Source organism: Camelina sativa, chromosome 7 (genome assembly GCF_030686135.1).
Source record: "Camelina sativa cultivar CO46 ecotype springtype chromosome 7, ASM3068613v1".
Taxonomy (NCBI): Eukaryota; Viridiplantae; Streptophyta; class Magnoliopsida; order Brassicales; family Brassicaceae; genus Camelina; species Camelina sativa.
In genome coordinates this window covers 30,741,673-30,754,247 of record NC_141886.1, presented here as the reverse complement: position 1 = coordinate 30,754,247, position 12,575 = coordinate 30,741,673, and the positions used below count along the sequence as shown (strand labels likewise).

At 38.5% G+C, this 12,575-nt stretch overlaps 4 protein-coding genes across 6 annotated transcripts; 3 read left to right on the top strand and 1 right to left on the bottom strand.

Moving 5' to 3' along the window:
* The first annotated feature begins 482 nt into the window (after positions 1-482).
* Positions 483-2,322, top strand: LOC147941885 (uncharacterized). Its single transcript, XM_087457431.1, has one exon. It carries the CDS (start codon positions 1,025-1,027, stop codon positions 2,042-2,044), a length of 1,020 nt encoding a protein of 339 aa, XP_087313557.1. The 5' UTR covers positions 483-1,024; the 3' UTR covers positions 2,045-2,322.
* On the top strand, positions 2,110-5,265 carry LOC147941884 (uncharacterized). The gene is made up of 2 exons (XM_087458674.1): positions 2,110-4,810; positions 4,871-5,265. Exons 1-2 carry the CDS (start codon positions 2,110-2,112, stop codon positions 5,263-5,265), a joined length of 3,096 nt encoding a protein of 1,031 aa, XP_087314800.1.
* A 306-nt stretch (positions 5,266-5,571) lies between these two features.
* LOC147941883 (uncharacterized) lies at positions 5,572-6,018 on the top strand. The gene has a single exon (XM_087458673.1). The coding sequence runs from the start codon at positions 5,572-5,574 to the stop codon at positions 6,016-6,018; it is 447 nt and encodes a 148-aa protein (XP_087314799.1).
* Positions 6,019-6,277: 259 nt separating this feature from the next.
* LOC104703238 (beta-amyrin synthase 1) lies at positions 6,278-11,228 on the bottom strand. 3 transcript variants are annotated; one of them, XM_010419209.2, is made up of 18 exons: positions 11,108-11,228; positions 10,667-10,883; positions 9,795-9,980; positions 9,550-9,639; positions 9,247-9,444; positions 9,083-9,167; positions 8,785-8,951; positions 8,518-8,709; positions 8,318-8,431; positions 8,122-8,241; positions 7,912-8,034; positions 7,727-7,825; positions 7,587-7,643; positions 7,293-7,483; positions 7,034-7,211; positions 6,864-6,944; positions 6,702-6,785; positions 6,278-6,613 (listed from the first exon to the last, which is right to left on the bottom strand). In XM_010419209.2, exons 2-18 carry the CDS (start codon positions 10,868-10,870, stop codon positions 6,488-6,490), a joined length of 2,295 nt encoding a protein of 764 aa, XP_010417511.1. In that variant the 5' UTR covers positions 10,871-10,883; positions 11,108-11,228; the 3' UTR covers positions 6,278-6,487. The 3 variants fall into 3 exon arrangements, with proteins under 3 accessions (XP_010417511.1, XP_087313556.1, XP_087313555.1); XM_087457430.1 differs by having other exon boundaries at positions 9,247-9,464; positions 11,108-11,148; XM_087457429.1 differs by having other exon boundaries at positions 8,518-8,951; positions 11,108-11,205.
* Positions 11,229-12,575: the final 1,347 nt, after the last annotated feature.

The window sequence follows — 12,575 nt, the reverse complement described above, 5'->3', positions numbered from 1 at the left end:
TTGTTTATATTTTCAACAAAATTGTAAAACGATTAATGGAGAAAATATACTTGATCACAAATATCCAAGAATTGCCTTTCGAACCGCTGGGACCGTCGAGTAATCTTAAAACCGACAGACACAGACATACCAACACAAGTGGTTTTCTTAAGTAGATACCTTACACGACGCATGTCAACCGTTTCTGATGCATACGAACATAAAGCCTTCTAACAATTTCCTATCAGATTATGGCCTCTCAAAATTCTTATCTTCAGAGAGGTGGAAAACTTGTTAATCTCATTATCTTATCTTTTGTGGTATTCACACACCGCGATATATGTAAACAACATTTTTAGTCCTTCCAGAATTATGTATAAATTGTTTATTAAGGAAGAGCGAGACCTAATAGAAATCTTGGAGTATTCCAAAAAGTTAGCTCTTTTGGGCTTAAGACACTCTTCTTCTGTTAGAGTATTCCAATCTTTAGAAGATAGAGTAAAACACGATTTCATCACTTAGATCTTACCTATTCAAACGCTTTTTCTGTTTTATCTGCTCGAATCAGAGATAAAATTAGGATTTCTATCTCATAATAAGCATTACTGTAGCAAAGGTTTCGATCTCGATCTTATCTCAAAGTCTCAGTATGTCGGCGTCTATGGACCGTGCCTTGATGGCCATGTCTCTTGAAGAAGATGATACACCATTCATAATGCCTGATCTACCATAGTATAGCAGCTGCGAAAAGAATGACACTTTAAGTGTCATTGGTCATCTTCTAAACCCTGCTCAACAAAGTATGTCACAAATGGTAATGAACATGCCAATGAAATGGCAAAAACCAGACCCCATAAGAGGAGTTACGCTCTCTAAGGAGAAATTTCAGTTCATCTTCAGAACATAGCACGGCCTAATAGAAATCTTGGAGAAACGAGTCCATTCTTTCAACGATTGGGCAATAGCAATAGAAAGATGGTCAGAATTTCCTCCCCCGGATTTCCTGAAATTCATACAGATCTCGGTCCAAATCAGAAACATCCCAATGAATTATTACATTAAGGAAGCGATTACGTTGTTGGGTGAGCTAGTTGGACAAGTTCTAGAAGTGGTGTTCGATCCATACAAGCCTCAAAGTCAAGGTTTTGTTCGGGTCAAAATCAAATTTGATGTCTCAAGGCCTCTCCGTAAATCGAAGGTTATCACTCTGAAGAATGGTCATTCCACTAGGGTTCAGAAACGATGCTTCCACTGTCAACGTCTAACTCATGAGTTGGAGGCGTGCCCAATCCTCTTAAAACAAAAAGAAGATAAACTCTATGAGGAAAAATCCGGGAAAAAAGTGGAGAAGGAACCACGTTTGACAGTCCTGAAAGAAGGAGACCCCTTGTTTGGAGTTCTCAGAGAAGATCAGGTAGGCATCAACCCACTTCTTGGTCGACCACGAATTGACCCGATTCTCTTGGAAGGCATGCGACAATATATTTTGGTTGGTAATGAGGGTGAAGACAAGAAATTCCGAATAGAGAGAGTTAAAAAAACTGTTGCAGAGGCGGAAAGCGATCCCATTACACAAAAAACTATTCTAAGAATGGAGCCTGCCCTTATCATTTCTACGGATTTTACCAAAGGTAAAGGTTTGGTTTTCGACTATGACTTCACCAACTCGCCAGTCATCTCAACGCAGAATGTAGTCACCTCTGATCAAGCCTCAATGCAAGAAAGGAGTGATATAGGAGAATTTTCTCGACCAGCATTGGTCAACTATTCAGACTCTTCTTCTTCTGCTATGTGTTGTATAACGAAATATGCACCAGGGTTCTTTGAACCAGGTACATCCGGGACAACATCTACGAAAGAAAAACCTAGAAGGAGACCCCATATCAGTAAAAGAGGACTACAAAAGGATGGTGTGAGTGTGACAAAGGCCTCTCTAAAGGCTAATAAGATGAAGGAGGTTACTGCAGTAAAGAGGAAAGGCACAGATAGCAAAGTTGGTTCAACAAAAGTCACAAAGCGCAAAAAACACGAGGTGATCCCAATTGAGGGACCGTCCAATATCTAATGAGCATGATAAGCTGGAACTGTCAAGGTTTGGGGCGGCCTCAAGACTTGACAGTTCAATGACTCATGGAAATGCGTAAGAAACATTTCCCCGAGGTCTTGTTCTTAATGGAGACAATGAACATCAGGAATGTGCTTGTAGATATTCAAGTTTGGTTAGGGTATGATTATGTACATACGGTTAAACCAGTGGGAAGATGTGGTGGCTTGGCATTATTTTGGAAAAAGAGCACCAACATCGAGTTTCTTTTTGTAAATAAGAATATCTTGGATTTGGAAGTGGTTTTCCAGAATTTTAAGTTTTATGTCTTATGTATATACGGGAACCCAAGAAATGACCTTAGACACCTAGTTTGGGAAAAGATCACGAGAATAGGTCTACAGAGGAAGGCAAACTGGTGTCTTATAGGTAATTTTAATGAGATTCTGCATAATGGGGAAAAGCTTGGAGGGCCTAGAAGAAGTGAAAGTTCCTTTGTAGACTTTTATACCATGCTACAGACGAGTAATATGACAGAACTGCCTAGCTTGGGTAATAGTTTCACATGGGGTGGAAGGAGAGGAAACCTCTGGATACAATGCAAACTCGATAGATGTTTCAGCAATAAGGAATGGCTTCAGACCTTCCCGGAAGCTAATCAGAAATTTCTGGAGAAAAAAGGTTCAGACCAAAGGCTAGTCTTACTAAACCTTTTCAATTCTCAAGACTCATATAGAGGATCTTTCAGGTTCGACAAGAGGATGCTACATCAACCATTGGTTTTGGAGTCTGTACAACAAGCTTGGTTTGCTTCCTATTCAGTTTTTGGTCAATCGATGTCGGAACGTCTAAGACGATGCAGAAAAGCCTTGAGTAATTGGAAAAGAGCCAACAATACGAATGCCAAAGAAAAAATAAACCTGATCCAAGGAAATGTTGAGATAGAACATGCAACCAGGTACCCTTCCTTCACGCTTATGACCTCTTTACAGAGAGAAATGGTGCTAGCTCATAGGGAGGAAGAGAACTTTTGGAAGCAAAAGTGTAGAAGAAAGTGGAATAACTCTGGGGACAAGAACACTAAATACTTTCACGCATTAGTAAAAGCTGCCAGAAACACGAATGAGGTGGAGAAACTCATGGATTCTAATGGAATAGTTCATTCAGCGGAAGCTTCAAAAGGAGACATTGCGACCTCGTATTTTCAAAATCTTTTCACCTCTTCTTATCCGATCAACCCCACAGAGCTCTTTGAGGATTTCATTCCCAGAGTAACTTCGCAAATGAATGAGATCCTATCAGCAAAAGTGACAAAAGAAGAGATCAAACTAACGGTATTTGCGATCAAGGCACATATTGCCCCTTGGGCTGATGGCATGACCTGTATTTTTTTTCAACAATATTGGGAAATAGTTAGGCCTCAGCTAACACTTGAGGTACTCAGTTTTTTTGAAGAGGGCAAATTTCAGAAAGAGTGGAACTTCACACATATTTGTCTAATCCCAAAGAAACTGAATTCAGTGCTCATATCAGACCTGAGACCTATCAGCCTTTGCTCAGTAATGTACAAGACTATCTCCAAGATTCTTTTGTCCATACTGAAACCTCTTTTCTCAACATTAGTCTCACCAAATCAATCAGCCTTTGTGGAAGATCGACTGATATCAGACAATATTCTGATTGCACACGAAATGGTGCATGCACTGAGAACACATAATACAGTTTCCAAGGAGTACATGGCAATCAAAACGGACATGTCCAAAGCTTTCGACAGAGTAGAATGGAGCTACCTTAAGTTTCTATTGCATGCTCTCGGGTTTAACACGGAATGGGTCGGTTTGATAATGAAATGTGTCACCACGGTCACATACTCTGTTCTCATCAATGGTCAACCACACGGACTAGTCACACCTCAACGTGGTTTGAGACAAGGAGACCCCCTCTCACCTTCCCTATTTGTGCTTTGCTCCGAAGGACTCACTCATCTCTTAAACCAAGCTGAAATCAAAGGTCAGATAAATGGTATGAGTTTGTCAGATGAGGGACCCTCCATCTATCATTTGCTTTTTGTAGATGATACACTCTTTGTTTGCAAAGCAATGGCTGAGCAATGTGGTGTAATAAAAGACATTTTGAGAATTTATGGAGAAGCCACAGGACAAGTCATTAACCTGGACAAATCCTCTATTACCTTTGGGAACAAGGTGGAAGAAGGTGTCAAGGGCATAGTCAAGGTTACTCTAGGGATCACAAAAGAAGGAGGTGCGGGTACATATCTTGGTCTCCCAGAATGCTTCAGTGGATCAAAAAAGGATATGTTAGAATATATTCACGAGAAGCTCAAAAATCGTCTCTCGGGCTGGTATGCAAGAACATTATCTTTAGGAGGTAAAGAGATCCTTCTGAAGACAGTAGCAATGGCAATGCCAGTTTTTGCCATGTCGTGTTTCAAGCTACCCAAAGCCACTTGCGAATCTCTATCAAGTGCTATGTCTTCCTTTTGGTCGAGTTCTGTAGAGAATAAAAAGAAAATACACTGGATTTCTTGGGAGAGAATGTGTTTGTATAAGAATCAAGGAGGACTGGGTTTTAAAGACATAGAATTGTTTAACCAAGCCTTGCTAGCTAAACAAGCATGGAGACTAATTCAATTCCCGGACTCTCTTTTCTCTCGTCTTATGAAAAGCAGGTATTACCTGGATAATGAGTTTTTATCAGCAATTTGTGGTAGTAGGCCTTCTTTTGCCTGGAGAAGTATCCTTTTTGGAAGAGAACTGTTAGAACAAGGTCTCAAGCAAAGAGTTGGAAACTGAGCCTCATTAAATGTCTGGACTACTTTATGGCTAGAGGATGATAGAATGAGAGCTCCACTCATGAAGAACATTTTCGTCGACCTTGAGCTTAAAGTAATTGAGCTAATTGACCCGGTAACAAAGGATTGGGATCTGGAATCTTTACAAGAACATTTTTTCTCCAGAGATGTGCAGCTGATTCGGGCTTGTAAATCGATAACATCCTCTTCAGACTTCATGGTCTGGAAACACAACAAGTCGGGAGACTATAGTGTCAGATCCGGTTATTGGTTGGCGTGTCAAGTGTATAAAAAAGATCAGATTCTCTTAGCCACGATGCTTCCCTCTCTAAATGGAATTAAGGACCGGATTTGGAAACTACTTGCACCACCCAAAATTAAAATCTTTTTGTGGAAGGTAGTTAGTGGTGCAGTTCCGGTGGCTGAATGACTCAACTCTAGAGGAATGAAAATGGACACACGGTGTCAGATTTGTGGGATGGAAGGTGAATCCATCAACCACCTCCTCTTTGTGTGTTCATTGGCCAGACATGTTTGGGCGATCTCAGGATTCCCGCTTCCAGAAAGTGGGTTCGATCAGAATTCTATCTATCAAAACGTTTAATTGGTCCTCGATCTCACCAAAAATCCCGCCATTCACATCTCGACAAGAAGAACCTTCCCCTGGATCATTTGGCTACTCTGGAAAAATCGTAATAACCTAGTGTTTGAGGGTAAAACATTCTTTGTCCCTGACATGGTAAAGAAGATCATAGACGATGCAGGTGATTGGTTCCTGGCGCAGGAAGTGGAAGCTAAAGAGGAATCTAGGTTTCAACAAGCGGACCAAGCCAAAACAAAACATTGGTGCCCACCAGAGAAACCGTGGCTCAAGTGCAATATAGGATCCTCATGGGACAGAGCAAAGTCAACTCCTGGTGCAGTATGGGTACTGAGAAACTCGGAAGGTAACACACTGCTACACAGTAGAAGCTCTTTTAGCGATATTAATTCAAAGGAAAAAGCAGAGATTAGAATTATCCTTTGGACTTTGGAAAGTATAAAGAGTTTAGGAGTGTGGAGAGTAGTTTTTGCGATGGAATCAAAAGCTTTAGTTGGTGCGGTTTTACGTCCCGCAGCTCGGCCAAACTTTAAAGCACAATCGGTTCTCATACGACAAGCTTTAAGCCTTATTCCAGACTGAAAGGTATTAATGGAAGAAAGGAAAACTAATTTTGGAGTTTCACTTATGGCAAAAAGTGTGACAAAGGATAATCGATCACAATTGTACGTAGCTCAGAGCTACTTTTTTTGGGTACAGGCGGTTTTTGAAGATGATAAAATCTCACTTTAATTGCCTTGTATGATGATTGTTTTCGATCATTTTATTTTCTGGTTGTTGTAGTAAACGTTGGTCATCAAAGTTATATAAAATATCATTCAAACGAAAAAAAAAAAAAAGCGAGACCGAAATATACATATATTAAGGAAAGTGCGTGCTACGTTCAGAAACGAATTGTGCAATGCCGTGGAGATGTGGTGTGAGAGACACGTGTCTTCATGTTGTTGGTTTCCACACATAGCACTATCTTCTTATTATTATTATTATTATAATAATAAAATATGATACAACTTTTTCTTGTCTTTTTATAAAAGACTAAGTGAGACAAACGCTATAGATGTTGATGAGTAGTAACGAACGCAGCCTTTCGGTACTCAGCAAGTGCCCACAATGGGAATGTGTTTCTGTAGGTAGCATAGTGTATCATGCAATTTTTCATGAACACTCCTACTATTTCCTGCAAATGCGATAATAACATTCTTTAAAACAAAATATGTAGTATGACAACATATATAATCTAAATTTCTAGCACGAGAATGTCTAACCTGTTGGGGGAAATCTCCATTTTCCATTTGCGAATTGATGATAAGCTTCGCAGCACGGTGAAGAGGTTTTGGATCTCTCTCGGCCTGTTTTTATAGACTTAATCAAATAAATTTCTTTGTATTTATCGAATAAGAAGTGTATGCAAAATGATATATTTGAACCTGTCCGGCGCTGATCAACCCCATTATTGCCCAAGAGGTCTGCACCAGGTTGGATCTTTTCCCTTCTGAAGGTATGTATCTCTACACATACATCATGTTAACAAGACAGACTTATTCGATAATTTTGGTGAAATTTATGTACTAATTAAGGTCTTGATCCCCGTAAATACCTGTTCAGGGCACGACAGATAGCTTTCTCCCCAACCTCCATCATCTTTTTGTATCGTGAGCAAAAATTCAACACCTTTACGAATAGCCTGGCTGTTCTGATACGTTTTACCAGCGGCTGCTAGGCCGCCAAGAGCAAACCATGTGGCGTAAATGAAACAAACACCCCAATTTCCATACCTATCATGACTCGAGCACACATTGTATTTTGTTAGGCTTCTTCTGAACCATATGTACGAGTTTGTGTTAAAAGTAATATACCATGAACCATCTGGCCTCTGTTCGTTTTCTAGGAATTGCACTGCTTTCTCGATGGACCTGCTGATCTCTTTCGTCTTGTGATCCGGATAGAGTTGCTTGAACAGAACCAGAGCTTGCATAACAGAGGAGGTACATTCCACATACTCACGCTCAGCCACTAGATTAGCCAGAAATTCCGTGGGATTGAGCAACTGAAACACCATTTTCAAAAGGTTTAACATCAGAGAATCTTTCCCTACTAACTTCTAATTTAGCAAAAAATATGCGAGCATCCTTATGTCTTTCAGCTCTTACTTCGATCCACTCATATGCACGGGCAGGCTCCCATGCAGTCATACCTCCATTATCACTCTACATTAGATGAATTCATGGGTTGTAAATTCTATTAAGAGCCAATCCTTTTTGGGACATTAATCTTATAGATTCAACCTTACCTGAAAAGACAGCATGAGATTAACAGAATCGAATAGTTGTTCGGGATCCATTTTCTGGCCAACAACCTCAGCTGGCATCATGGATAGCAGCAGACAACACTACAACACAGAAGAAGTACTTTTGAGGCATAACTCTCGAGGAACCTACGCCTAACTTGTTTTGCATCAGTGACTGGCTGGATTACCTTGAAAGCTTCAGCTGTACAATCTGAAACTTGCCATCCATGATCTCGATCAGATAAAGTCCATGCTCCTTTGGAAATGTGGCGGTACATGCTCTCATAGTCACCCGAAGGGTTTTCTCTAACCTGCAATGTTCTTTGATTTAATAAAACATATCCACCTGTTCTTTAGAGCAATTCACGGTACACTACTATTAACAGAACATATCAAACCTGAGATTTCTTAATGTAATCATGTCCTTTCTTGAGTACATCACCGGTTTCATCAGAGAGATCACTAGCAAGTATAGCTTGAACCGCAAACCCTGTATCCCATAGTTGACTTCCAAAGCTCTGCATAAAATTAGAGTTCATAAGAAATTCTCATTGCTAGACTACACCTAATATCTGGTTTTCAATCCTTTGGTACCTGCATTTTCATCCCATCTTCGGCGACCCACATGTAATCTGGAATTCTAGCAAGATGCTTCTTGAAGTAGTCCCCATTCGGGTTTTCAATCCAGCAAGCAAGCATGCACAATACCTAAAAGCCAAAAGTTTTAGAATTCAAGCATACGATAGTTAGAAAGAATATGCATAGTTTTGATAAAGGGTCGCTCAACGTTTTACCTTCTCAACACATCCGATGGTGATATAATGACTGTTCTCGTCTTCGTAATGTATGTGTTTCATTGCCCGCCGAAGAGCTCTTTCTCTGACAAGCTTGTTTAACGGCCAACGGGTAAGGAATGGCTCCACAAAGAGGTAAAGAGCGTCCCATACCAAATCTTGAACCAAAGGATGTGGAAAATACATGTCTTCCTGCGAGAAGAACGATGTACTGTTTATGTTATCGTGACATATAAATATCAAGATTAAAAAAGATGCCAACCATACCTTTGCGTATAGACGCCGTGTTTTATTCCAGTTGATAGATTCGTAAGGCTGCAAATGGAGTTCTTCACGCAGTTGCAGAATAAGAGGTGTTATTGGACCAACAAACCTCTTGCCATAGAGATATGACATGGGCATGTAAACCATCCGGCAATAGCACAAAACTTTGCCTATACATGTGTTATTGCGCAAGAGGAACCATCAAAAACCAAAAATATCAACAGATAGGAAATAACTATTTCAAAATGAGCCAATTCGTAAGATCTCAAACAAACAAAGAAAAAGGAAACAGACAACAAACCTAAGTGTATTGGAAGGAAAGAAGGCAGCAACCAGATCTCGGGAGGCATAGGGTTGGTTCCAGACCAATCATAGATTCCAATTATCTACATACAAAACAAATCAAAAGCTGATTGTAACCTTTCTATCAGTTGATATTAGGAGGATATGGTTCCAAAAGCGTACCGAGAGCCAAATTTTTCCCCAGGAGGGAATATAAGTCACACCACCACGGTCAAGAATCCAGTCCCTGGCCCGTTTGCAAGCGTTATCTCGTCCTCCATTGGGACCTTCTCCGAGGAGACGCAAGCAAATGTAATTCAACGCGGTGCAGAACATCATGCTCTTGCTCTCAATGTGTAATCCCCAACCACCATCTTCGTTCTGCAGATTACACAGTTACTCTGATCTCACTTGTCAAGGCTCTTCTTTAACAAAAAAAAAAAAAAAAAAAAAAAGAAAAACAGAGTCATCATCAATTGAGAGTACCTGGTGACAATAGATATGTCGAAGCATCTCCTTGCGATGCTCAGCATCGAATATCTCCTCAAGGTGTCCTGTGATATACAAACAAAATACCTGCAGCCAAAAAGTTTCATTGATTCCTCCTTCCTCCATTAATTTCTCTCTCAATTAGAAACCCTAAATCTCTAAATCTAACCCTAATTGAGTATTCTCCGATAGCCATAGAGTAAGAATTGAAAGAAAAAACGAGGAAGAAGAAGAAACATTACCAAAGGAGGAAGGAAGAAGAGAGGTCCGGTGATTTCTCCAGGCCAGTGACCATCGGAGGCCTGCAAAGCCGAGAAAAAAGAAACTCCTCTCCGTAACGCATCCGTCGCGTTTCCGTGGGTTATGCCTACGCCGTCGTCGATCTTCACCGGCGGGATGACTTGCTCGAACTTTGCCTCTTTCAGAAACTGTACAGTAGTCGCCAGTCAAAATCAACTCATATCAAAAATAGAAACTTCTCGTTGACAAAAAGGAAAGAAACAAACAAGGTATGAGTAATTGCACATGGCCCATTAACTTAACTTTTAGGGGCCCAAAAGTATTATAACTATATTTTATGATTTCGTCAATGGTTGTTCCATTTTTTCCGTTTTTTTTTTTTTTTTTTGGTCAACTAAGATTTGTTGTTCACTTGTTCTCTCTCTCGGTCAATTTTATTGATTTTCCGAGAGCCATTATAATTAGGTCTGAATTATCTGATTGTTTTTTTGTCCTTTTTGTCCTTCTGTTTCGAATGATTTGCCTAAAATCGAAGATTCTTTTAGAAAATGTTATATATATATATTTTTCTATATGAATTCGTAGCGCATCATGCTGAAATTGTCCTTCAATATAATGTTTCCTAAACGGCACTAACATACAGTTTACGATAAGTCTGATTGGTTTTAATAACAATTCTACTTCTAGCCAAAATCCATATTTTTCTTAATGTGGTTGTAGTTAACTACATGTGTATAAATTATGAATTATATGTAATAATAATAATTTATATATGTAGCCAATATCACAAACATCTAGCTGATTAGATTTTAGGGAATTTTGTCATGATAATAAACAAATAAATCTCATTGGTGAATAAATTAAAAAAACTCACTTGCATTCGCCACAAGAGGTCACTGCAGCCTTTGACACGAGAACGGTTGTCTACAAATTTCCGACGAGCTCCTTCTACGGCGGCTCGTTCCTCCGGCGTGCCGGTTTTGGGATCAAACTCCCATGTTTGACGTCCGACGAAGTTGTTGCTGCTGAACAAGTAAGGATCTTCTCCATTTCCCTCTCCTATCTTCAGCCTCCACATAACGAATGATCCTCTATATACACGTATATGATCCATATACCATATATATAGTTAGTGAGTTTAGAATTTCATACAAACGATGGTATATAATCCAGTACCTAGACATGCATACAATATATATATACTCTATATATATATTTTACATGCTTATATATGTCTTTATATATTAAAACTAAAGATACCCTATGTAATGAACATGTTATAGAGAGAGAGAATAGTAGAGAGATAAGAGAGTACTTGGCGACGTCGATGTTTAATTGCCTTTGCGATTGTTATGCTCTGAGAGTTTCATGTACGTATGTTTATATAGAGGTCGAGGACGAGGAGGAACTGGATAATAATAATAATTTGGGCGCTTATTTTATTAACTAAATTATTATCTCTAACGTTTATTTAGTTTTGGGTTAGACAAATGTATTTTTTCTTCTAAATTGTAAAAGGTGTACATGATACATCTTAAACATATATGTATAGTTTACAGCAGAATTAAAGACAAAGCCTCAAATTTACACTCTTCAACTTAAAGTAGATTACAGTTAATTACAAGTTTATAGTACTTCTTCTATTTATTTATTTTTTTCTCAGCGTGTTATTACGGTAACATCTTTATTTGGTTTTTGGAGTAATTAATTAAATATAAGTGAACTCATCACAAGACTTAGATAATTCAAAAAAGTTCTTATTATCTAAAACCTAGCTCGTAGATTCCATATATTTTAGTGATCAGTTCCCATAGCAAAATATATATATCAGAACTCGATCCAAAATCAGACTCAAGTAATTAATGATCTGGTGGATGGACCACACCTGTTTAGACGTTCATCATGCATTTCATTAATGAAAATATATATACACTTTTCAATCACTTATGTTTTCAACACACATATAAATATCGGAGTGTAGAGACTAAAGACCAGTCAAATAAACGAAATTGTCGTTTTTTTACATCAAATCACGATTACTCAAACTCTTTTTATTCGGTAGAACCAGTTAGCAACATTAACAGTTATTTATACCCAAGAACAAAAGGACACATGTATTTTGATTTTTAGTCTAAGTATTTAAACCGTATTTTATGTAATTTAGTTCCAACTGTTACTACACAAATGACCAAAATGGAACTTAGTTCGAACTTATTCAAAAAGAAAAAAACGAATACAAGTACATAGAAATTGGACTATTGGAGTTATATGTATCAATATAATCAACAATTAATCATGACCGACCTAACCATAAACGCCACACGTACCGTCGTCTTAGATGCAGTGTGGACAGATGTCCGTATATAAATGGAGGGCGCACATGATCGTTATGAGATAATAGCAATCTGACAAAAACAGACGTAACAAGAGTGAAACATATATTACTCACTTTGTCAATCGCAATAAGTGCCACCGTACTGGTTCCAACTTTTTATACGGCGTTTTTGTTTTTGTCATTAAGTGTTAAGAAAAACCTCTGCAATTTGGTCATGTACAATCCCTGCTAGAAAAATATACAAATGTTATAAAATTATATTACATAAAAATGTAATCTATTTCATATCGTGTTGTTCTAAAAATATGTTACGGTTTAATCAAAACATTAATATAAACTTAATGAGCTTAATACAGTATGTCTATATTTTTTGATACATCATGATCCTAAATTTAAACTTCATAATTGATTACTAGTGTTGGCGATAAAGATACAAAATATACTTTTA

Bases quoted from the DNA above. Each gene is read 5' to 3' on its own strand.
- LOC147941885 (XM_087457431.1), top strand. From the start codon at position 1,025: ATGAATTATTACATTAAGGAAGCGATTACGTTGTTGGGTGAGCTAGTT.
- LOC147941884 (XM_087458674.1), top strand. From the start codon at position 2,110: ATGGAAATGCGTAAGAAACATTTCCCCGAGGTCTTGTTCTTAATGGAG. The intron at 4,811-4,870 runs GTCTCAAGCAAA...CTTTATGGCTAG, and splicing joins AAGAGAACTGTTAGAACAAG to AGGATGATAGAATGAGAGCT.
- LOC147941883 (XM_087458673.1), top strand. From the start codon at position 5,572: ATGGTAAAGAAGATCATAGACGATGCAGGTGATTGGTTCCTGGCGCAG.
- LOC104703238 (XM_087457429.1), bottom strand. From the start codon at position 10,870: ATGTGGAGGCTGAAGATAGGAGAGGGAAATGGAGAAGATCCTTACTTG. The intron at 6,786-6,863 runs GTTCAAATATAT...CTATAAAAACAG, and splicing joins GGTTGATCAGCGCCGGACAG to GCCGAGAGAGATCCAAAACC. The intron at 6,614-6,701 runs GTTAGACATTCT...TCGCATTTGCAG, and splicing joins ATGGAGATTTCCCCCAACAG to GAAATAGTAGGAGTGTTCAT.